This window comes from Sturnus vulgaris, chromosome 3 (genome assembly GCF_052056855.1).
Source record: "Sturnus vulgaris isolate bStuVul1 chromosome 3, bStuVul1.hap1, whole genome shotgun sequence".
Taxonomy (NCBI): domain Eukaryota; kingdom Metazoa; phylum Chordata; class Aves; order Passeriformes; family Sturnidae; genus Sturnus; species Sturnus vulgaris.
Window position 1 is genome coordinate 31,274,189 of NC_142245.1, and position 25,543 is coordinate 31,299,731.

Consider the following 25,543-nt stretch of genomic DNA (forward strand, 5'->3'; position numbering starts at 1 on the left):
ATAAGAACAAGGAAAAAAAAAAAAGCAGCTTGTCTTCCAGACAGCTTGCATTTATAATGATGGGACATTTCTGATTTGCTTCATGGTTAATGCTAATACAGTCAGATGCTGCGTGTGTGTGTGGAGAGACATATATATATATATGTGTATATATATATATGTGTGTATTCTTTTATTAATTAGTTGTTTCATTGTTAAATGTTCCTAACTGGCTACCAAAGTAACAGTATAATTTGGCCTATAAGGTGTTAATTACCTGTAACAAGTAGAATGGAGGATGAGTCATACAAGCTGGGGTTTTCCAAGTGACAGGTTACTTCACCCCCAGTATTTCAGATCTGCCCAGGATTTGAAGATGAGACAAAGTCGATCCATCCCTCAGATTTTCTTACAGATTTACCCACTTGTTAATAACTCACTGATCGACTGAGAAGTTAAACTCGTTCAGGATTAAGCTGGGCGACATCGGCACGAATCATTTTTACCTGCATAAGCCCTGTGTGCAGCAGGAGACAGCCCGGTTATGATGTTTGCTTTTATGTTTCCAAAGTGGCAAAGCTGGTGCGGTTCGGCTCAGCTCAGCGTGACACACCGTAACAGAACCACGGCTCTAACCAGATCCAGAACGTTCTATCCAGGTTATGCTTTTCACATCCACTTGCTATACTCACTTTGCGGGCAGGGATTTTCATGTGGGCGCGTTCAGCTGCATAGAAGGAGGGCTGGTGGAGCCCCTTTGATTATCTCATTGACACTCTGAAGGTGAGGAACACGAACTCATTCTGACAAAGGGTGTTTGTTTTACAGGTTGTTCCCCAATACTGTTACTGAATTCCGTTTGCTACAAAATGTCCTTTTTTTCCCCAATATGTAAGTCTAGCTACAGAAAGTCAGTCTGTAGAATCCAGCCATGGCTACTGTGCTGTGAATTAGCCTTATTTGATCAATTATCAGATACCTGCACTTAGCAAAAGGCAAACAAGAGCCAATCAGGTTTCGGCCAGTGGGAATGGCTGCACTGCTCAAGGTATGTGGAATCTGTTCACATAACACGTAGAATCTCTGTGGATGCCATGTAAAAAGTTATGCACCATTTACTGCTCCAGGATGGAGTTGGCTTTAAAGAGAGATCATAATTTAACAGAGAAGAAAGAAAAAAAGAAGAAAAAAAAAAAGCCCTGATAGGTTCTTTATAGTAAGATACATATAAAAATTTTTCATAAGAATCTCTGCCCCCCTTTCTTTTTGGCTTCCTGGGAAGAACCAGAAAGGTGTTTCCTACCCCAACAGAATCCCTGATGCTGGTGACACTGCCTAACTCAAAAGCCACACGCGATGAAGGCACGAGTGACCAGTCAGGTCTTCTGGGCTTAAGCAGCTACAGTTGCTGCTCCAAGTAGTATTTCACCTCCTCAGGATTCAGTAGCAGTGAAGAGGTGAAAGGCTGCACATTAAACAGTTTGTCAGAAAGCCATGTGCATAGCAAACTTTTACACCAGCTTCTATACAACTATTTGTTTTAACTCTGCAGCTGGAATGTTTCCAGCATAAGGCTTTTAGAGTGACTCCAGCAATAACAGAAGCCTTTGGATTTTTCTTGCTTTGTTTAAATCCACTAGCCATACTCAAAAATAATATTTCTTCATGTTTTATTTTTATACGGTGGCTAGCAGGCACCTTAGTAACCAGCCAGAGATCAATTTCAACCACCATCAATCCCTAAACTACAGTACCAGGACGGTTGGCTAAAGAAAGGAAACTGATTGGCTGTAGTCTGAAACTTGCCTAGTACAAGGTGTCTGGCTGACTTTGTCCTAAATAAGGCTAACATTAGTGAACTAAGAGAACAGCATTTGGTTGCAGTCTTGCACTCAGGAGCATCCTTCGCCAATGCGTTGGCAAGATCTCCCTACTTTCCGATCCAGTTTCACCATTTTCATGATGGCCTCCTCACGCCCGCGGCCCATGTGGTCGAACGTGCAGTCGTGCTGTTCGGGCAGGCGGTGCAACATGCAGAACACGTAACCTGCCAGAGGGAGACAGGAGACACGGTTAGGGACTGCTTACAGAGCTGGCATCTCACCTGAACCCTGCCTACTGGAGGACTACTCAGTTCTCAAAAACTTAATGCCAGTTTAAAGCTTTCACTTATTTTCTTACAGGGTAAAGAATATTTGATCATTTACTGCATTTTGTTGAGAATTTATCAACACAGTACCAAAGCTCAAGTCACACGAGATTTGCGAGGTTTTTTGCCATCCTCTCATCTTACACAGGAAACCTGCAAAATCATCTAGGCTATGTATACGTCTACATAGGAACAAAGCTAATGTTTTTGGGTTATAAGCAACTTCACTGAAATCTTTCCTACTTTTAAATGGACTGTGTTGTCATTTCTGAAATTCATGCCTATGGGACTCTAGGGTGAGCTCCTAAGCAGATTTTCAAGTCAGAACTGTTAAATTTAAGCACCTTTCTTCCTCCTCACTGCCAGCGCTGGCAGTGATGGCAGGAGAGTTCACTGCTCCTTCACTGTCCCAGTCTTCAGAAGCTTCTCCCCATGAGCCATTCTGACACTAACCACAGGGGGAACAGGCATTTGACACAGGGACGTCATGCCACATCACTTCGCTCTGTAGCTGAGAAGATGAGGTTATTGTCTCTGTCTAAAGCTCCTCGATGTTACTCAGCTTTCCAGGGAGCACATGACTTAGAAACATGCCAATACTTTTCCCTGCAGGTGAGGAGAGCATCTGCCACAGCCACCACTTTCTAGTCAAAAAAGGAAATCAGCTTTTTTCTTCTTTTGTCCCTAACACTTTGTAACAGTAAAGAAACTGCCTCAAATTTCCCACCTCCAAAATGAATGTTAAATAGCACTAAGTAGCATGAAGATGCTATGGGATGGAAAAGTCACACAGTTACAGGGCTCACCAGTCTGCTGTATTTGAAACCAAGTATGGTTCATATCATATTGCCTGTGCTGGGATATTCTTCCTGCCTGATGGTGCAAAGAATAACACTCTGCCTCTTTCTTGAATGCTTTACATTACTGCTGCTCCTCAAATGCTCAAAATATATTAAACTCACAAAATTATGATATTTGAGAGATGGAAAAGGATGAAAATGAGAGAGTGAATGATTGGGAGAGTGTTTTGTGCATATATATGAGAATATGTGTGTAAAGTAATTTAAGTTCCTGGACTATGAAACATCAATTGCAGGAGAGAACAACATGCTACCTTTATATTAGAGTGATTGTTAAGAAAACAGAGAGGGAAAAAGTGTCATACATGGAATAATTTGTAAAAAGTGAAGAAATATTGATTTATCTTTGCTTTGTTTCAGTAGCACCAGGCTATGAAAAAACAAGCCTATTATCTGTGACTGGCTTTGAAACCCAGTTCTAGGAACAAAGCCAAAAAGACAAGTTTTCTGTATTGGCATGTACAATTCAGAAATATGGACGGAAACGTGCAGATTGAACTGATATGTATCTCACCCTTGATCACTGCCTCCACTTCAATCTCAATCTGGGTCATACCACACTCAAATGTGACAAATATTTTTCCCAAGGTGCCAAAAATTCAAGGTCTGATTGCTAAAATGAAAATATCCCTGGACTATAGTGCCAATACTGAACAGGCACTTCACTCGGTTCTCTCTCACAGAAAGCAGGGTCTGAAGGCTTCCCTTATTTCTTGAAATAAGATTTCAAATTGCTGAACCAATGTCCACTTCAGGTACAAGAATCATAAATACCTTACTGAATGAGCTCAAAAATCAAGTTTATCATCTTATCTGCAATGTATGTCTAAGAAGCAGATGCAAGACACCCTGAAGATATGGAATGGGCAGGAGGTGTCTCATTCCCTTCTAAATAAAAGCTGGTTTTAAATCCTGGCAGTTTTACAGATACTTTCCAAATATTTAATAAGCATATGTAAAAATGCCACCTAATGTTACTGAGAAGAGATCTTGAAAATGTATACAATCTTCTGCACTGCTTCACCAAGACCCTTTGACAATTCTATTAATCCAGTAAGGAAGTACATATGCCATATGAGTTATCATTTTTGAACGTGACCTTTCAATTACCCCATCTCTTCCTCTTCCACAAAGCCTCGTGCAGACCAGCCCAGCTTCATGATGTTCCTTTCTACCCTGCCAACCCCAATACAATCTATCCAGTGCTTTGCCTGTTCTTGGTTTCATTTTTGAACACCTTATATTTCTTTATAGAGCACCTGTTTTCACACAGGAAGATCTGTACTGTAAGCTATATTTATTCCACATGACACATTATTTATTTTTTTCTGTTCATAAAGGATTTTTTATGCATTCTTGAACAAAGTTTCAATAAATGTCTACAAAAGAATGCAGCTGATTTTCATTTTTTCCAGAGTATGGGAATAGTATGTCTAATTTCAGCAACTAAATTATCTAAACCTGTTATTAATATATGTATATATATATATTTAAATATGTACTGCTAATTAGAACAGATAGTAGCTAATGAAAGAATACCCAAGCTCATTTTGAATGTTACGAAAATAGTTCTGCATATATTGGCTGATTTATGGAAGGGGGCATATTCTGGTTGAATTAGCAATGCAGATCTCCTGGAAGCTCCATTTCCAAGAAGAGAATTCAGATCTTTAGCCTCACTGCTACAAATGCTTTAAAGATTGGAACTTGTATTTTTGTAGGTTTTATTTAAAATTTAAAGGCCTTTAAAACACTGTTATTCAGCAACTAATTGAGTGATAGTAGTTCAGAGTGGATATATTCAATTAAGTTATTACTGCTGTATTCACTCCCTGCTTCTTCAGTGGTTTGAAAATCAGAAGGGACATTCTGTGGTCTGCATGTACACAACTGCCTGATATCACATGAAGGCCATCAGATTTTACAGCAGTTCCATTATTAACTTTTGTGTGCTGGGCCAGAAGGCCAATAGATCTATCTGTATTTTGATCCTTAATGCCAATCCATATTTAGAGGTGAAACCTTTTCTCCTGAGAACTCTGGTTTTATGGCTATAAAGTAAGTAAGATAAATGAACTCCTGCAGTGTATATGCTGTTAAGTTCATTATGGGATGACATCAAATACAGGTTGTGTCTCTTAAGGGAATTTACTGCAGAAATGCTTCTTTTAGCACACTATAGCTAAGAGACAAAATAAATAACTTTTGTACTAGTGGAAAGAGCATTCCAAGAGGGAATCCATCTACCAGCTAAAGTTCATTTGCCCAAGTCATCAACCTAAAATATGCCAGACTTCCAGCACAGAAGATTTCAATCTAGTAAATGTAATAATACATCTCACAGCACTGCAATTGTTTTCTGATGTTAGAAGTAAACTATGAATCACCTGCTCCTCAGGTCTCTAATGCAAACATCTTGGAACAAAACATTTGAGCTCCTCTGAGCACCACAGAAACTTCCTCACAGTACATCCTAAAAAATTCACTTCCATTTCATTGCCAGAGTAAAAATGGCTAAAGCCATAAAGCAGAGCACCATCCCTGTCTTACAGAGGAGTCACTCAAAGGAAGCCCAAGACTGCACACCAGCAGCTATGAAGCTGCGTTCATCATGCCTGAGGAACCTGATGGGAAAGCGATATTGGAGAGAACAGAAAACAAAACAGGCTTCCATATTCCACACCAGAGAGTATCACAGACCTACAGTATGCTGTGTATGGGTAATGAAACACAATTGCCTTTTCTTCATTGCTACACTCAAGAGCTTTGGTACATTTCTGAGTTTCTGAAAGTTGAGCCATTCAAGTATCACTGCTGATATGGAAAGGCAAAGCCCTTCATTACTAAGTACCATCAGTCATCTTAATTGTTCACTCTAGACATTTATGCTTTCACTGCAGGCACCAACTGCTCTGAAGGTTTAGCCTTCTATACTACAGTGACCCCTTTTGATACATTCAAAGAAACTCCCACTGGTAAGTAAAAGAAAGTGAAGTCAACATTACCATAAGCCCCTGAGCTTCTGATACTTAAAAATCCTCTTGCCTGCCTACTAGGATCAGTATTCATAATTTTCATTCCCAAGTCAACAGGCAGAAGTTCAGAACTTGCAGCTTACACCATTTCCAAATTTTATTTAATAAACAACCTGTGTTTGTATAGAGCCCCATAAAAAGCCTATTCAAAAGTAGTCCTAGTAACGACACAGGCATAATCCTGTGCAGAATTTCGTGCTGTGTGCTTTGGCTTCTTCACATTCTTCACAAGATATTTATTTCTCTCGCAAATTTGAAATTCTAATCAAAAGATGTTCAAACAGAATTTAAAAAAACCTTGTGACTTAAGAGCTGAAGATGCTGGAAAAATTCTCTACCAAAGGCTAGAAGTAAACTGTCTAAGGTTAGAAGTAGACTAACTACACCAAAGGTGTATTACCTAACAAGGTATTGTGTTGAGTCTACAAGCAAATTTCTGTGCAAGAACAGATTTTAACATCTCTTTAAACAATAAACATACCTGCAGGCTATCACACATCACAGCCAAACCAGGCAGATGAGCTAGCAGAGATCAGCTCATGCTCTGCAGCACTGTTCAGAACAACTGCACACAGTTCACCCCCAAAATAACATTTTTGCATCTCCCCCCCAGCCCTTTCCAACTGGAAAGATGATTTCACGTGTTACAAATTATACTAACCATAAAACTGAAAGTAAGTGTGCGAAGGAAATATTTTTTGGTTTTTTAAAGACATGAAATAGGTAAGAAATGAATGGAAGAGTAGAACAAATAGCTACCAAGACACAAAGCAAGATCCTAAAGGCTTGAGTACCTGAGAACAGCAGTATGATCCAGCTTGTTTCCCTGTGTTCTGGAGGTTGTTTAGCAGGAACACGTGGTACCAGGAGGTCAGGAATGTGTGCTATAGTCCAGCCAGGCAAAGCTCCCAGTGCAGCTTGCATGCACTGCATTAGGCAATATAAATATACTCTAGTCTGCTGGTATCTGGTATTATTCTCTTTTAGACAGCTCCATTCTTGTATATACTCTAATTATCTTTCCTCTCTCCTCTGTGGGAATGCTCTGTACTAGCATTGTCAACCTTCATTACACAACTCAAGGAAATTTCAGTTTTACTGACATTTTCTATAAAACCAAACCGAATCCCACCAAGTTAAACAATGAGGTTTCGGAAATAAGTGAACTAAACTCTTCTATTTCTCTTTCCTAGCTTTGCAAGTTGTCATGGACTTTGATTAAGTGATAAGTGCCTCAGAATAACTTGAGAATCTTGTAATTCACTTCCAGGGGGAAAGGGGAGCAAGCCACAGTATGATGAAGCTTTTTAACCAGAGAGATATATTTTTAAAACTCTGAAAAATTCAGGCAGTCCTTTCTATCATTTCCACTCCAAACTGAGTGGATGGGGAATGTTAACCTCTAGGTGCTCAAAGGTACAAGTCTCTAAATATCAATTCACTGCAACTTAGTTTTCAGTATTTTCGTTTTCATACAGATTGTTGACACTTACTTATGACTACCAAAATGATCAATAGCTGAATCAAAGAGAGGAAAAGGAAAGAGTTGATGTAAAGACACCTTAGGATGTTCCTTTTACTCTGCCAATCTGTCCCTGGGACTGGATGGGACCCTGGGACTTCCATCCTGCTCTCAGCCAGCAATAATCTCAGGTTTCATGCTGGAAACACAGAGTTCTGTGATACCTCTGGTGCTACATAAGAGTGCTCATGAGATCCTACAGATTCATTTTGTATTTCTACTACTGGTTTTATGCTTAGGAGAAAAGAAGGGAACAAAGAATTTTTTTCCCTTCTTCCGCTATTTTGCTTTCTGCCATAAAGAGGGTAAAGCAATGTGTATGTATCAGCATTAAGGACAGACAAAGCATTTGTGGAAAGGACTGCCCAAGAAGTGAATGAAAGAAGTTGTATACAAAAGAGAGAGGACATAATACTGTAACAGCCACTGGACAGGTATGGTTAAAGATTCTGCAAGAATTTTTTTCAACTGCAAGGAAAAGACTTTGTATTTCCAGGTTTGGTCACGTATAATCTGTGTTTCAAAGTTGTTTTCTGTCTATTTTCTTTAAGATCATAAACCTGGGAAGCTGTTTTAGGGAGCACACAAGAGATGAAGTTTGGCACTGTGGAGACCCTGCAAACAAACTACATTTTATCCCAATTCGTACTAATTTCAAATACACTTTCCTATTTATCTGGCTACTTGCACAGAAAAATGTCAAACTATTTTTTCCTATGTTAAATGTGACACAAATTTTGAACAGAGAATTTCTATCACTTGAGGACAGAAGATGTGGTGATTTTTAGGGGAATTTTTTGATCAACAATTCTTAAGGAGGTTCTACTCAAGACACTATTCTATACCTTTTCATTGGGACTAAGAAGAACAACTCAAAGTTCCCTCCTGTTTCTTTGAAGACATTGTATTTGGAGTGGGAAAAATTAAGATATGGCACCACTCTAGACTTGATTCTTACTTTTGCTGTAGTGAACACTAACCCCAGAGAAGTAGGGAAAATGTTGAGGAACACAACTGAGTTTTTCAGGAAATTATTTCTGAATTTCAAAGAATCCCTAACGAATCAAAGTCATAAATACAGCACATCTACTTAGTAATAGTAAGCTGCCATTAAAAAATGTTTGCTATGGGTCAGGTCTGACTGAGTACCGCAGATCTGAGTCAGGATTGTGTCTCAGTTCTGTCATGTACCAGAAGAAGACAGCAGTTAAATCATTTGATTTGGACCAGTTTTTTTTTTTTTTGCTGTACAGAACTCATGCATTTGAAAGTAAACTCTTCCGTATCACAACTTCTTCACCCACTACAGATTTGTAAGTTAAGGCTATTAGCTGTTGGGGACAGACTATGAGAGCAATTCAGGTCCAGGACTACTCCAACAGATACACCATGCAATCAATACTCCCTTCTGAACTGCTTCATACCTCAGAGGTCACTGACTTACACAGCGGTGACACTGGCATCTGTAGCTTCCCTTCTGACCTCATACACTGTCCCTGGTGTTTGGTCTCAGCTTTCACCCACAGCTGTCAGACACAAGCAGCAGCTGTGACACCACAAGCTTACTCTCCAACCACCACAACTGCTGGGTTACCACTCTTGTGAAATCTCTGCAGAACTAGGCTCTGGTCCCAGTTCATCTGTGATAAAGGATGCAACTTCCCAGAAATTAGCATTTTGATTTGTCATATAATGCGTTGATATAACTAGAAGAAACATTTTTCGCCAAAGGCTTGTGTGATTGTTGAACTGTAAAGGCAGGAAAAAAACCCAAACAACCAAAATTGGTCAAACTGTAACAAGAGAATTATTTGGAGAATATTTTGCTCCCAATAGCTTAGAGCATCAAGAGAGGTATCCAATAGTGAACATCAGCAATCAACTTACTTTAAGGAGAGGAAAAGCAAGGTTCAAAATTAAAAGTTTAGACTTCAGGTAGATGAAAAGTTTCCTTATTTGAATAATTGTGTGATTTTGCAATGATGTATTCAAGAGGAATTTGTATCACTCCTACACTTGTAAAAGGAATATTCATTGCCCCATTTGTATGATCAAGAACACACTGAAATAATACTGCACCTCCCAAATCATTCCTAGTTTCACAAGGTTGTATCTTGTAGTATGTGGGAAAATTAATCCAACTAACAGAATGGACGGTAAAAAAGCAGAATGATGCCAAAAAGCCTCTGAGTGTCCAAGGCAGCTAATGCAATAGAGATAACTCATACTAACAGGTTACACTATCACAAATGTTAGTGCTGCTATAAAATTACATCTTCCATGGGTTATACCAGCTTATCAAAAGCTATTTGTTTCCTATTCAACATATTTGAGCAGTGTAGACTCTCTAGATTTGAGTGGTGTGAAACCTTAATTAAAGTGTCCTGAGAAATGGGGGGTGGATGACAGTTCTTCTAAGGTCAGACCAGGGACTTCTGCAGTATTTAACACTTTAAAAAGAGCTGCATGAGCTTTAATACTTCTAGAATTCTCTACACCCAGCCCACCTGAGCTAATACACTTCTCCCAGAAGCTGAGGATTTAATTAAAAGCTGAAGTGTACCCAGAAAGTTAATTAAAATAGCAAGCAATATCTGGTGATTCAATAATGTATGTGTGTAATTTTGTTTAGCCCAATGAAAATGCACGAAAGATAAGGCTACTAATAAAGAACTGGAATGAATAATGAAAGGATCTGTACTAACAGACAGTATGAGTTGCATTAATTCTAACAGTTCTCCTGGATCCTGCATGTATTTTGACTTCATCACATGCTGAATACGGTTCCAGGTTTGACTTTCAGTATATTTCATGACTTGTACAATTTATGCCCTAGGTTTCAGTAGCTTCCCAGAAGTTGCATCATAGTGATCTAGTCTGATAGCAGCTAGGCTTGCTGGCCAAACAAGAGAAAAGCAGCTCTACTTCTTTTAAACCTAAATAAAATGTGTTTTATCTTCATTCCCTATTTATACCTTATGTCTAGGATCTCTTAGATTACACCTTCTGCTCCATGAAAGTCTTCTGTTACTGTAGCCTCTTGCAATCTATGTCAAGGGTAATTCTCCTTCTACTCACAGGAAAAGAGAGCTCCATTCAGAAGCCTCATTTATACCAAAGGAAAACAAATGCTTAGAGCAATGTATACTTCCACTCTTCCCCTTTTTTTTTTCTTTTGGTGTAGACTTACAAAACATTCCTGGCTCCTGCTTCTTCAGAAGATGGCAGGACCCTCATACACGACTTATGTCTGTAACTTAAAAAACTTTGAGCAACTCAGGCATGTTTAACAGCTCTGAACAACTCTGTAAGCATTTGCATTTCAATACATATAAAGATACAGTAAATAAATATATTACTTTTAAAAACTTATTGAATACTCAAAAGTGATTATAATATCCACTGATAGTTTTTCAGATCTTGAAACCTTCCTCCAAGGCCAGTTATACTTAATACTAAAAGGCCCTGACACAGACTAATATTATTCTTTTTACTCTTGTGAAAACTGATCTTAATGCCATTTCCTTAGAACATCCACATCAAGTAGTCTCAAGTTTCAGTACCTATCTTTAACACCTTCTCATAACTGAATTATGTAATTTAGGGCCACAGGTGGTATCTTCCTCTAATAAGATTTTATTTATTTAGTTTGGTGGGGAAAAATACCCTAGCTCCTGGAAAGAATCCTGGCTTTTCAAGCAAATTTAGATAATTCCTTCCAATATCCTTTTTCTCCTCCCAGTTCTGATGCAGAAGTTGTGGCTATGTTCTTTCCCCACTTTTTCCTGTGAATAATTTAGACTTTCATCAGCAAAATTCATATTCCTCCCTACCTACGCCTCACCTCATGGTCAGTTAACTAGCTGGCAACGTTCCTTCAGGATTCATCAGATAATTATGGCATATTTTTGGGCCTTCTGTGTCTACTTCAAATATCAAACACAAGTAGAATCAATACTTCTATGCACAGATGTTTGTTAACATATGGACAAACATGTTTGAATCACTTTTAGGGGGACTTGCCTGTCCTTTTGTCACAAGAAAAAAATCACTCAGAGACAGAGCAAATACTTCCCTAAAGGTACTGGAAGAGATATAAGTAGTCTTAGATTTTTATGTTCAAGTTCACTAAACCATGTTTCTCTTGCGCATACAAGATAATTAAAAATTGCATCTTTCTTCTGTAACCACAATGCAGGTACGTAGGGAAGAAGAGACTTAATGTCTCTTAATGTAGGCACACCTACAAAATGCTGATATTTCACCCAGTACTGCAGTTTCCATTTGAAAACCCCCAGAAGGTTATATACTGAGGACTTGCCACATCAGTAATGTCAAAAATAAAACCACTTTTTGTTTCTAGAAGGAACACTCTAACTTGTTTTACTTAAGGACAATTTGGGGACTTAAGAGATGAGCAGCCTGTTTCAATTACATGGACTGATTGCAGAAAGGTAAGGAACAGGCTCAATACACATTACTAAATCAACATTGCCAAACTTTTGGTAGCACAAGGGAAGAAATCAAAATCAGCACATTCTGTAAGAAACCCACGTTAATTGAACAAACTGGAGAAATACACTGGAGCCTCTTCAAACAGTGTTTCATGAACTCCATTAACACTTTTAAAGGTATGGACAGCTTTTCCAAAACCTAGACACTAAAGCATTTTTCTGGGTCCTACACTTGGAATCTATGATGCACCAATTAATCAACTACTACTTCATTTCCAGTACTTTCAGAATACATAGTCAGAAAGACCAACATTAGTTAACAGCTCCTATTCCCCATCAATTAAACTGGAATCTTGGAATAACATCTTCATAAAATACAGCAAAACAACCCCCCCCGAGTTCAAATTCAAACTTCAATAGACTTTGTGGGGTTTTGGGTATTTTTAAAATACTTGCAGCAATATAAGGCAAAATGCTGTTCATAGCTGAAATGGCTGAAGCAAAAGAACTATTCTGGGAGCAACTCCCTTAGGAGAACAGCCAACACAAGACAGCTGAATGTGGTACATCTTCCAGGCTGACAGTAAGACTTGCCAGAACTGTAGTACATAACCAGTCCTTAATAAGATTTATTTTAATACTTCTTACTGAACTGGCTGACTCATATTCTCCAGAAGCACTGTGCATATTTCATCTTAATCAATGGAAGTACATCTGTTACACCATGACATAATCATGCCCTGAAGCCATTTCAGTTTGTACCAGATAAACCTTATCCATCTAGAAAGTGAATTTAGCCAGCACCATTACAAATTCTCTTCCACAGAAAAGGGTTCCATGGAAATGGAACTATGATTTAATATTTTACCAAATTTTAAGAGAAATATTAGTTTCAATACATGCTTGACAACTTTGTATAAAGATGAAGCAGCTTATCTGTTCAAATGTGTTTCTTTATTTCCTGTCTTCCTGAACATTATTTCTAAATTAACTGAGTAAATCAAATCACTCCAAGTTTATCCTGGCACAATCCAAACAAGTGCTTCATCTCCTGTGTTTATGGACCAGCAAGAATAACTTGTTATCCAAGTTATGAATCCGCAGCTGCTTTTCTTCTACTTTTTTGATTACTCACTGACAGTGAGACTTGCAGCCATTTCATCTGTAAAATAGGTAGTCTCTGCTGTGTGGATGTATTTTGTTTCTTCTAGTGCTTGACAGGAATCTGTTTTTCTCTCCCTCTTATCTTTGTGGTTAGACCAAAACAAAATCAACCAGCTTTAACACCAAGAAAATAATTTCAACAGATTATTATAGATTCATACAGAACTAAACTAAAAACAGGGATGAAAAATAAGCACAGTAACTAGGAAGGAAATGCCCTTTTAAAGGAACAGTCTGTGGTGGGCATGTGCTCCACCCTCAATTCCAGGTGCTCAGCACCCCGAGGTGGCTCTCTGGCTGAGCTGCAAAGTTTGACTCGTGTTTCCTGGCTCAGTCTTACTACTGTAGAGGTCACTTGTGAACTGCATCCCTTCCAATCAAAAAGCAGACAAACATCAGTACTTGCCAACATCTCACAAATTAAAATTACAAACCACCACATTCTGCTTGAGGTTAGTGCTCACAGCAGCCTCCCCCAAGAGAAGCAGCGAGTGCACAGCTGTTAGGTCAGATGCATTCCAGGAAATTGTAGTTTCTTACGACATTACCTAGACCAGTAAAATTCCAAGAAAAGCTTTCTTGTCCACACAGGCAAGAAATATGGCTAGCAAGTGTTTGACTGAACAATTATTTTTTAAGTGTCATCAAGCTGGAAGGTTTCAGCATCTTCTCATCCTCTTAAGTATCTCCTCTGGCCCAAGAACATGAAAACCATTACGATTCCTACCTGAGAAGCACACAAACAAACGGCACTGCTACTGGAAGCCACAGCCTGGCTTGCTTTGCAGGGCCCATTATCTCAGCCACCCTACTGACTGCCAAGAGGCAGGTGGAGTCTGAGGTACAGACACACCATAAGGATGTGGCTACAAACACCAAACCCTTCCACAAAAAGCTGCTGCAGAGCTGGCACACTACACTAATTTTTCTTTAACTGCGGGCTAGAAGTTGATCTAATATGACAAATGTAAAATTCCTTTACTGATTATCTAGAATATCCTCATATTTCTCATGCCATTCCAACAACAAGATCATTGCAGACTTCTGCATGCTGACCTAGTGGTACCAGAACTACTTTTTACTGTAAAACTGTAAGCCTCTTCCATAAAATTAAGTTTTGCTTTCTGTGCAAATAATTTCTGTAGATTAAAAGTTTACAGCTCAGTGTTTTTTAAAACCATACACAACTTTATTTAGTAGCAGTATACATCAAGCAATTAGGAGCAGGCCTAGAAATTTATAGTGTAATTTGCAACTAATCAACCTGCCTTTTTTACAATACATTTCCAGAACTCAGTGCTTTATAGCTACTTCCACTCACACATTCACTGCCCCTAGTTTTGAAGCAAGTCCCTGGTAACCACCCAGTTATGACACCACTGAGACAAGGACTTCCTTTTCAGATCAAGGATCACAGGCAGCTGATTTCAGGATCCTTGCAGAAATGCTGTAAGAGTGTAACTTGAAAAATATGATTCCTACAATTCTCTCATGATAAAACTGACTCCTAGATCTAGTATTAAATAAAAATTATTTCTATAGAAGCATTACCCATTGTAAGACACTAAACTATTGGAAGGTCCATCCAGCCCAAACTAGAGAGCACTGCGGTCTGCAGGACTTGCCTACTCTGTCACCTACAAACAGTGCACAGGAAGCTGATTTTGTTTTAGTGGTTTTGATATAAAGATTATCCTGTCAGAAGCTCAAAATGAGAATTCATTTCAAAATTTCTCTTTCTCGCTGGAGCCTGCAAAGTGCATCAGCAATTAACAATTCCTATCACTTCTGCCAGTTTGCTGTGTGAAAAGGCTCAGAACTCGTCTTACAAATTGCTCTTTTGAAGATCAAAGGGAAGCTGAATTTGTCTTGTGTGTGCTCTGGATGAGTTTGTAATTTACTGGAACTTTCAGAGGAGACTTGGCAGCACACTCGTTTGACAGCCCCAGGGCACAGGATTCAGGGGAGCTCTGTGACTCTTCCCTTCTGAGTTCCTTCCTTAGCTTTAATTGGCACCTCATTAGAAATTAATGAAAATGACATCCTCTGTTCTTCCTGCTCCAGGCGTAGAATGCTACAAAAAGGCCCATCACAATTCATAACACATTCAATTTATATAGCAATGGCTCTTAAGCATTATTTATGAGATGTGAATTTCTTGTCAGCAGTTAATAACTTGAACAGAGCGGAAGAAGAATAAAAAAAAAAAAAAGATCTTGAGAATATGTGTGTATGAAAACAAACAAATCTTTCTACATCTGAAAAATGTTGTGTTTGAATTGCTGGAACTCCCTTCTCAGTAGTGAATTGTTGTTCTTCACAGCAAAGCCCTGCAGCACTGTCAAATCTGTCTAAAATTCCATGTAGTGTCAAGGGAATGAGCTCAGCAGCATCACCTCTCTCTGGATAGGGCTTACAAGAGAGCTAATACAGCAGCCTCCCAAAGACCTCTGAGCCAGTGTAAAGCACCAGTCACTCTCTCTGTCTCCTTTCCAAAAAAGCTGTGCCTTGTTGGACAAGTCCCAGTTCAGTGGATCAGTATTTGCAGATATGTCTACATTAAAACACTGTTCAGTATGTATGTATTTTCCTTTCCACTATGTCTCACTAAAAATCTCACTGGAGGATTCACCTGAACAAATCATCAAAAAGTAAGATGATTTCCAGTACTTTTAGCGTTAGGACAAGAAGATGTGCAACTGAAAACAATTAAATTGTTGGTCTGTGGATAGAGTTAATTTGGATTTTAACAAGACTGTTTCAGACACAGCTTTGGATCAACATTTTTATGCTTTAAATCCTTTTTCCTTCCATCCAAGCAAACCTATACATTTGTCATTCTGAAGATAGTGTCTGCCTTTTTATTGATCTTGATATCAGTTTTTCTCTTACTGTTTAAAACTGGGAGGGGTTTTCCCGATTTTTTCCCATTGCTTCAATTCAGGATTAAGACACCAAGAATTTAACAGCAGTTGTTCAAAGCTCAGATCAAACAATGTTCTCTGTTGACCATTACATTTGAAGAGTGTACATGCTTATTTTACACTGGTTGATTCTCGTCCACCTGACCACACACCTGTGCTTCACATTAGGACAGAGAAGGATAACCCACTCATGTGCAGATTGAGGAAATTTTTTAAACAAATGAGAATTTTACAGATTTGTTTTACTGCATTTCCATCACTTCCTCCCAGGGTTTTTGAATGGGCTTGTCATTCATGACCTAAAGCAACCTAATTTTACAGACAGCAGGGCAAGCTAGCAAGAATGGTTTCTCAGGCAGCATCTTTAAAACTGACCAGAGCCACATGTTGCCGATTATTGGTAAAGCAGTTTGGGTGATGGGAAGCTGAGGTGTCCTGTGTTGCTCAGTGGCAGCATTTTGCTTGCTTTTATTACTGACTCCTAAATGTAAGTGGCATAGGGTATGCCCACAGTCACATCACATCAGAGCACAGGTAACACACCCTTACTGCACACAGTATTAATGTAACATTTTAACTGCAGAGAAACCAAAGATCTCAAGTTTTTTCAGCCTTGTTGTACACATGGAAAGACTCCTGCCTTCTATTTTCTCATTAAAAGTATGGAATAGAAATGTTTATAATACAAACTATAAACTGTATAGGATGTAATACAGGAATGCAAATTTTCATCTCCTCACTTACTGCTGAGGAATTCAGAACTTTTTTCACATTCATGTTTTATTAACACATTTTATGAACTTTAACAGAAATATTTCCATAAAGCTATATATATCCAGTAGAAGAAAATTAAAGAATAATTCCTACAACATTTATATTGCAATAGTATTGAATTATGAAAATACTTCATGAAAACTTAAGAGGAACCAACCAAATATATCTGTAATCCAGTTTACAGGAAAAAAAAGGCAGGTCTTATTTCGTAATTTTAAAAGCACTACTGACCAAGAAAAGGGCTTTTTAAAAGTTGCTTTCAACTTAATTGCTCTTACATAGCTCCAGTATTGCAGAATGCAGGGAAGATTAATGATGTTACATAAGTAATCATTTATTCAATCCACCCTGAAATTCAAACTCTCTTGCTCCCAATCTTATGGACCATTCTGCTATTTCAGTCAGGTACCCGTGAGCAGCCTGAGTTGTTGTATACCTGACAAGAGCAGACCGAGAGCAGAAATTCCTGCCTCCACCATGCTGAGCTGAAAGAGCCAGACCAAAATGTGTCATTGATAGCCCTGGATTTCTTCAGTTTGATAAAAATGTTGCCAGACACTTCAAAGTATCCTGACACGTGATTTCCATAACAAGAATTTCAACATTATAGCTTTTGATTTCATGTTTGGTGGCTTCACAGATAATGTATATTAGTTCTGTGCCAGTGATCCAATATCGAAACAAAGCCTATCTCATGTCCAAAAGAGCCCAACACAACAGTAATCTCTACAGCCTGAAGACAGACACAAAGAAGAGGAAGGACAAAGCATAGCACGAAATCTTTGCAGCTTTTTGTCACTTCTCTTCACCCGGCATTTGGTATTTAGCATAGGATTAACTGTCTTTGTAGCTGCTTTAGCTACACCCTTCCTCACCACACTGCTGCTCAGGACATGCCTTCTCTCCAGAAAATGGTTTTAACACAAGATTTTTAAAATGGTTTTAACACAAGGTTTTATATTTCACAGGTCAATTGCACCTGTGAAATGTGCAGATCCCTTGGAAATTATCCCCTGCCAGAAACACATTGGCGTAATTGAAACAAACTTCTCCAAATGTATCAATACAAGCACTGTCAGAGAGTTCAATGCAACCTTCAATACATGACTATATGAAAAAATAATTAGCAGGTAAAACTACGAAATGCATTATCACTGGGTCTAACAAGCGCATTTAAACCAGTTAAGAACACAATTGTTCCATGAAGGAGACTCTCCTTTGGAATCTAGTCACGTTAATTATTGTTTCAGAAAGATTATTTGCATTTAATATGAAACCCCAAATTAGCTGTCTGCATGGGATTATCATCCTCAATTCAACTACCTGAACAGTGTCATCAGCTTTGGAAAAGCCAAGTTAGACGATTTTAAGTGTATGATGAACAGTCTTCCCCCCACAAACTAAATGTGACAATGAAAATATTTTCAGTTAGAGGGGGTTTTTGGATTTTAGCTTTTAGTATTAATGTAACTATAACATCCAGAAGCAGATACTGACCTATGTTCCTTTACACCCTATAGAAACCTTCTTATCTTTGCATATTTATTGATGTGTTCTGTGCTTCTTCTCCTGTCAAATGGGTATGATGCCCTTCCTGCCTTACAGGGACTTCTGAAGCTATATTCATTAATATCTCGCATCTCTTGAGACAAGGCAGTACATCAAGGCCGAAGTTTTGAAGGGGAAATTAGGAACTAATTATAACTTTTTGCTGCCAGTGGAAGCTGTAGCTTCTGTTTAAAGCATCTTTGCAAGGTGAAAAACACAAGTGTTCTGTGTATTTCCATGCGTGACACAGATCTGAGCACGGTTGCAATTGAAAGCTGGACACTACTGACAAACAGTACTCACCACAGCGACATGATCCCAGTTCCTGCTGTACTAGTTCCAGTTTTGTTTGGCACTGGAAGCATCGACGTCTACTCTTCTGTTTGGATCGACTGGTTTCTTCAGGCCTGTCATTACTGTCATCCAGTAGCCGTGGCCGTTTCACAGGAGAAGCCTCACTCTCCGACTGTGAATCTGTTGTATTCACAACAAATATTTTAGGAAAAGTATTAGCATCTCCTCACTGAGGCAACCCTTCAGGCAGATTGAAGGTATATTGCTTTCAGCTGGGGTCACCACCTAGCAGTGTGATACCTCCCACTCTATTGCATATGCATGTTTTCTTAACAACCAAAATGAACATCAAGTAAAGGACAAATTATCTTTGTTCCCTATAAGAACCCCTCCTGCTGTCAATACTGAATATAAAATGAACTGATTAGCTTCCTTCCAGCCTTGGCTGGGTCATACAGAGATACACGTAGAGCACACACCATCCTAAACAATTGCAGGCTTCATCTGTCATCTCATTTATTTTCTCCTGTGTGCTGCCTTCAGTGTCCCCACACAAACTGACTGAAGTGATGAAGAACACCTGAGCACAGGTTTGACCTATTTCCTCCCTGGGCAGGAGGGGGATTTTTCAAGCACAGCATGTAAATTGTATCTCCCATGACTGAAGGCAGTACATGAAAGCACCATACCGTGCTTCCCCCTCTTTCCACATGGATAACAATTTAAATGTAAATTAGCGTACGCCAACAATACAACCCCAAACAAAATAAGCATGATCTGTACATACATCCTATAAATTTCAAATGCTCAGCCATTTCTAAAGTATTAGTCAGAATACTATTTGCATTAATAACTTCATAAATTCCAGCTTGTAAGAAAATGGTGTGTGGAAAGCCTTTAGAAGTAAAAGTTTACAACAGTCTTACTTCAGGTAGCATAGTGCCCTTTTTTTTTCAGTCTTTCTTTTTTTGTTTTTTTACAGTGGAGAGTGTACTGACAGGAGTTCTAGAGTAGCACACAGAATGCCCATTACTGACTGAACTGTGAGATGCCCAAGCCTTGTTTTTGTGGCATGTCAGAGACACGACATTTCAGGGGATCTGCTCCTCTGCAATCCAAGTCAGGTCAGAAAAGACATTTTCCTTTCTCAGATCTGTACACAGGAAAATCAGTGCTGTACTTCTCTGTAAAAAGAACTGCAAATAAATCTAATCCCAACTGTACTAAAAATTAAATTATTTGTTGTACTGCTGCAAGGAGCTGCTGAAAGACATTACTGCAATCAGTCAGTATTCTATTGCATGATGGTGAGCAAGGAAAAAAAAAGCCCATTAGCTGAGTTAAATCCCTTTTGAACCAACATTAATCCAACAAATAACAGGCTAAATCTATCTTTTTGGCAGGATGGTAACCTATTGAACATGTCTGTACCATTATTCTAAGATTCCATTGCCTGTATCTGCTTTGTGCTGTCCTGGATTAGGGAGGAAAAGGTAACTGCCATGGATACAACACTGTCCATAACCTTGTTATGTCAGCTATCTTACCTGAGCCACTGCTTATCAACATCATGACTTCACCTGAGCAAACACCTAAAGGAGTCAGACTTGGAACACCTGGTAGCTTCTCCCTTTGGGGATGCTCTGTTGACTTCTCCTGGTTCCTCACATGCAATACAGATTAATTCACATTTCTTACCTGTGTTTCAGCCCTTGTGTCACAGTGTTTTTCCAGTTGTTGCACCCCACTGTTACAGCCATTACAAATACACACCTTGCCTCACTGGGGCCTACTTTATTTCTGTCATACTGTTCTCGAGATATGCTGAAAATGTGCCTGGCTTTACAACAAGTATAAAGCCTCTATATCTCACATTTCATAGAAGAGTGAATTGCTTTCTGCACTGCATACAGGTGATAAGTTTTTATTAAGCTGCAATGATTTTATCTGATGTGTGCCTCAAGACAGCCACCTTTTTGATCAGTGTCACAGATTACAATTTACACCTTACAAAATACATATATTAGGCCTAAACTAACATTCAGTACATAATGCACTCCACCTCTGCAAGCTTGGCTGTGCAGGAGCCTTGGCAAGGAAAAGAAAGTAGTGCATAATGCATTAATATAACTATGGAACAACCAGTCCTGTCTAAAATCTCTGGAGAAAACAGTTCAAGGGAAAGAACCTCTGAACAGACTGCCTGACTCCCTGAACGGAGATCCCAACTCATACTCCAAGGCCAACAGTCCTGTCCCATGGACACTTGTTTTCAGAGTGCCTAGAGCAGCAGGCTAGCCTTGAGTGCATAAGGACACCCCCTCCAACAGGAAGATTCCAGATTCTGTCCTGGCTGACTCAGCATTCAGTGAAACCTGCTCCAGCCCACCTTGCTACCCCAGATGGAAATCTACATAATTTGCAGTTTATTCACTACTCAAAGAAACAGATACACTGCCATTATGGAACATCTGCCTCCCACACATCTTTGCTTCTGGAAATCTAAGCCATTCTGGTAGTTCTCAGAAGCCAATTTGGTATTCCAAATTATGCTGATGAAAACCATAATGGTCTGCTGATCCTGAAGTCCAAATAAGGGATTCATGGGGTGATTCAACCAGTCTCTAATGACTTAATGAAATCATATGCCTTAATGAGAAAAATAGCTACCTCAAGTCAGTCCAGTAGTCTAACAAATAAAAATACGTAATCATACACTTTCTGTTAATTGGTAATGACTAACTGAATATTAACATCAGTTGGTCATTATCAGAGAAATTACAGATACCTCATTTTTTATAATGTGTACCTTTCTGCCATAAACTAAAACTCAGCACTGAGGTAAACCCTGGCTCTCAGGGACAGCATCATCTCTCTGATCACTGATTGCCCAGGGCCTTGAACACAGGAGTCCAAGCTAATACTCATCACAAACCAGACCCACAGCATACACACTTCCATCTCCCCATGGGCAAATACAACAAGCAAGGAGAAAGCACAGAGCAGAAATTAGACCTTTTAGAGTCAGTTCTGCATGCATTTCTCCCAGATCACATTGCTTCTCGTGATACAGACACATGCAATACAGGACACAAAATACATCTTCCAGCACCTGGAATCTTGCAACCTTAAAGATCTGATAGCAAAATGAAACTGTTATATATAGCTTTATTACCTGGGGTAACTGAAAAAAAACCCTAGGAACACAGGCTGAAGTGGTGCAACTAGAATCAAGAGTAAATTCCCAGTATGAACCTTTAAACAACCAAAAAAAGGCTACAGAGAAGAGGATTCTCTCAGCCAGTGACTGACAGTGGCTTTTCTCAGTTGGTTCATTCAACAACAGTTACTTCTTCCTTTGCTTTGAGAAGCATTTTCCATGCTCAACTTGCATTTTAGTATTGCACCTAAACCAACACAGTCTGAGAGAGAAACCAGAATATACTTCTTTTACTCACAGATGTCAAAAATCATAAAACTTCTCTGTAAAAATGAACAACAAGGATGAGAAATCCCCAAAATTTCAGGAAGAAATGGCTCAGCAGAGTAACTGCCACTGACACACTCCCACTGCAATTTTGATTCTGAGTTAAGAAACAAAGATTCTTCTAGCTGGTATCTGATGGTGGAGATCCTTTTAATTGTGTATCAAACTCCCATTTGAAATGAGAGGACAGAGAAGTTCAGTTAGGCAAGGCTGAAACTGAAGGCTTGTCTGGAATCAACAAGCAGAGCAGTGTTCTTAAAACTATTATGTCATGGACAGAGACTCACATTTGCTCCTCACTGTCACTGTTCTCATCTTCATTACTCATGTTCTCCCCTCAAAATTAAAAAAAAAAAAAAAAAGGTGCCTGAGCTGAATTCCACTTCCTTACTCTCCATCCTTGAAGGAGTTTGCAGGCTGCATGCAGATGGCTTCAGTTACACTCATGATGGCTCCTCCAAGGCATTTGCGGGGAGGGTGAGATGCTCTAGGCCCAACAGAGACCTGGACTCACAAAAATTAACTGAGAAAGGGGAAGGATGGAAGAGCTGGGAAAATAGCAAGAAAAAGAGGATGTCTCCTCTGCTACTGCTTTTTTCAAGAAGATGAATCTGTTTAATCTCCAGTTTCATGACAGTTTTTGAGGCACTCAGTTTTTTTTCTTATCATAAAGAACCTATCACACAGACTGGCATTTATGATCTCAGCTGTGCAAACACCAGAACAAGCAGTCTTTAATGAACACTCAAACATTACTGCCATCTCCCCTGAAACTATTTTCGAAGTAGCTTAAGCTGTTAAAACCTCGGTCCATGGAGAAACCTGCATAGCTGCAGACAATAACTATGTAACATAAATTAACTAAAATTTGAGCAATAGCTTGTTGCCAATTTCTAGCTGTTTGTTTTTTTTTTTTTTTTAATTCATTATTCTGTTCTGAGATGAGGGATTACTTAACTGCCTGGCATGTTGATTATGCATTAAAAATTTCATCTGGAGAAAACTGCCTCTAAACAAATCTTCCCTATCACATTTACCAGAATCATCATTTAAAATAATCTCTCTTGTTCAAATGAATCTAAAATTAACATAGTTGTTCCAAACCCCTTTTGCTTGTTGACTGTTAATGCAAAAACAGAAATTCAAGATTAACACCTCATAAGCCAAGTCTGACAACTGTGACCGCCTCAGTCCCTCCCTATTGCTGTACAGGGCTGTGGAAAACATAATTCTGAAACTCTGATATTTAATTGAAATGAACATCTTATCTTGTCTTCTCACACAATTGTGACTGCATCTCAAGGCTGTGCACCTCTTTGCAAGCACTCACACTCATAAGAAATGTATTTCTTTTGTGAATTCACCTCAGTTTTTTTTAAACACTACAGACAGATATGTCAAAAATATCTTATATAAGCCCTTCGGTAATATTTAACCACACAATCTCTTTTCTAGTATCACTGCAGAGCCCTTAGCATTATTATTTCACCGATTTATTTTTTTCCCCTCCATAGAGTTTAAAAGAAACTGCACTAAAACTCAATGTCCCTAAACAATGTGGAATAGAGAGACCACATGGGAGCAGTCTCTATAGAACTCACATCCCATCAGTTGCTTCTTTGCCTCAGGAGGCTCTCCATTAAATCACACTGGAGACTATAAATAACTCCTATAAGTTGCATTACATAAGTTATTATTTCTCATCCATCACCACAACCATGCAACAGTAGTTGTTTCCAGCTCTAATGAGTAAAAACAACCAATAAAAACTCCCCACAACTTTCAGCCTAGCTGTTTGAGACAAGTAAGAGGAAGAATTGCTGCAAGATGTTCCAAATGTGAAACATTACTGATGTGCTTCAAACTCTTAACAGAAAAATTCTCCTTCCCCCTTTGCAATATAACTAAGAAAAAGGATTCCATTACAACTGGAAGTGTTGGATTAATTAAAAAAAAAGAACCCAAACAAACCCTCAAAAAGAACAAAAAACAAAAAAAGGAACTTAGCTGGCACAAATGACATGTGTTGCTAGAAAGGAGGATATACACATACATGTATGTGTGTGACTGAATGAGTGTTAATTATTATGATTTCAGGAAAACAGACAAGTGTGAGGGCATGACCATATGTACAGTTTGGGTAGCATTCCACTTGCAGATAGGAAAATGCTTTCTTACTATAGGGGAGACCTGACACTGGCACAACTTGCCCAGGTGGGTTTCTGGAAGGTCCATCCTTGAAGGTACTCAAAACCTGACTGGACACAGGCCCCAGCCTGCTCTAGGTGACTCTGTTCTGAGTGGGGAGGTTGGATCAGTGTCCTGAGCTCTCTCTCACCCTCAGGTTTTCTTACTTCATGGACAGGAAAATAAAATTTAATATTATATACTAATTCCTTCCCACCACTCCCATTTTTTGTTCTCCTCTAAACCTGTACTGTCAGCATTATCACCCAGAAAAAGGAAGTGTACTATACTGCAGTGTAACTTAATGAGGGTGTTAACTACCATCTCTAATGAAACAGAAGAGACTAATCTAATGCACGTTGAAAATGTATGACAAATAGTGAACTACATAGGCTATTGCACGCATTTTAGCTAAACTATAATTAGAAAAAGTGTGAAAATGGCTATTATCCTTTCCTGTCAATAAAATTCATAATTGCTAAAGTACGTGAAAAGCTAATTAGTTTTCACCTTCTATTTAGGCTCCTATACTACATCTGTTTTATATTTAAGTTTTTGCATTACTTCCCCCATACTCTCTGATGTCAGCATGTCTTTAGTTAATAGAAATGTTAATTTATTTCTCAAACATTTTTACTTATATCCCAGATTGATTTTAAAAAGCACATATTTTAATGTATTCAGGCACCTGTACCATACAGTTCCTTTGATGGATTAACTTCGGGCATTTCAATTAGTTAGAACATTTCCTAAGGCAATGGGCACCTCTACTGCTGCTGGCTGACAGCAGGATTTTGTTTGTTTAGAAAACTACGTGAGTGGGGTTCCTTTCCTGAATGACACCCATGGGAGAATTCTGCAAACCTCCAGAGCCACAACAGATGAGCCTGTGAAGAGAGAACAGGTTGGACAGTCCTGGCCTGCTGCTCATCTCATGCTCCAAGGGTAAACACCTGAAAAACATGTTTAAAAACAGCTGCTGACAGCAACATCCTACACACACAGCGACTGCTGATGTGTACAGGCATGAGGTTGAATTCCCATTGCCTTGATTACTGGGGGCAATTGATGCAGGGTAGAAGCTTGATACTATTCTGAGGATGCTAAGGGAGGCTGGTTTAGGTTGTTAGTGAGGGTTTTTGTAACGGCTTACAAGCAGCATCTGA

At 38.9% G+C, this 25,543-nt stretch overlaps 1 protein-coding gene across 3 annotated transcripts in view; it reads right to left on the minus strand.

Moving 5' to 3' along the window:
- Positions 1-1,176: 1,176 nt before the first annotated feature.
- ZFAND3 (zinc finger AN1-type containing 3) overlaps positions 1,177-25,543 on the minus strand; it is a 131,831-nt gene continuing 107,464 nt past the window's right edge. For 2 of the 3 annotated variants that reach the window (XM_088161288.1, XM_088161289.1), the window contains 2 exons: positions 18,713-18,883; positions 1,633-2,026 (listed from right to left, as the gene is read on the minus strand). In XM_088161288.1, the coding sequence (XP_088017414.1) occupies positions 1,872-2,026; positions 18,713-18,883 (326 nt within the window). In that variant the 3' untranslated portion in view covers positions 1,633-1,871. Of the gene's footprint in view, positions 2,027-18,712; positions 18,884-25,543 lie in introns of all 3 variants that reach the window. The other variant, XM_088161287.1, reaches the window with a different exon arrangement.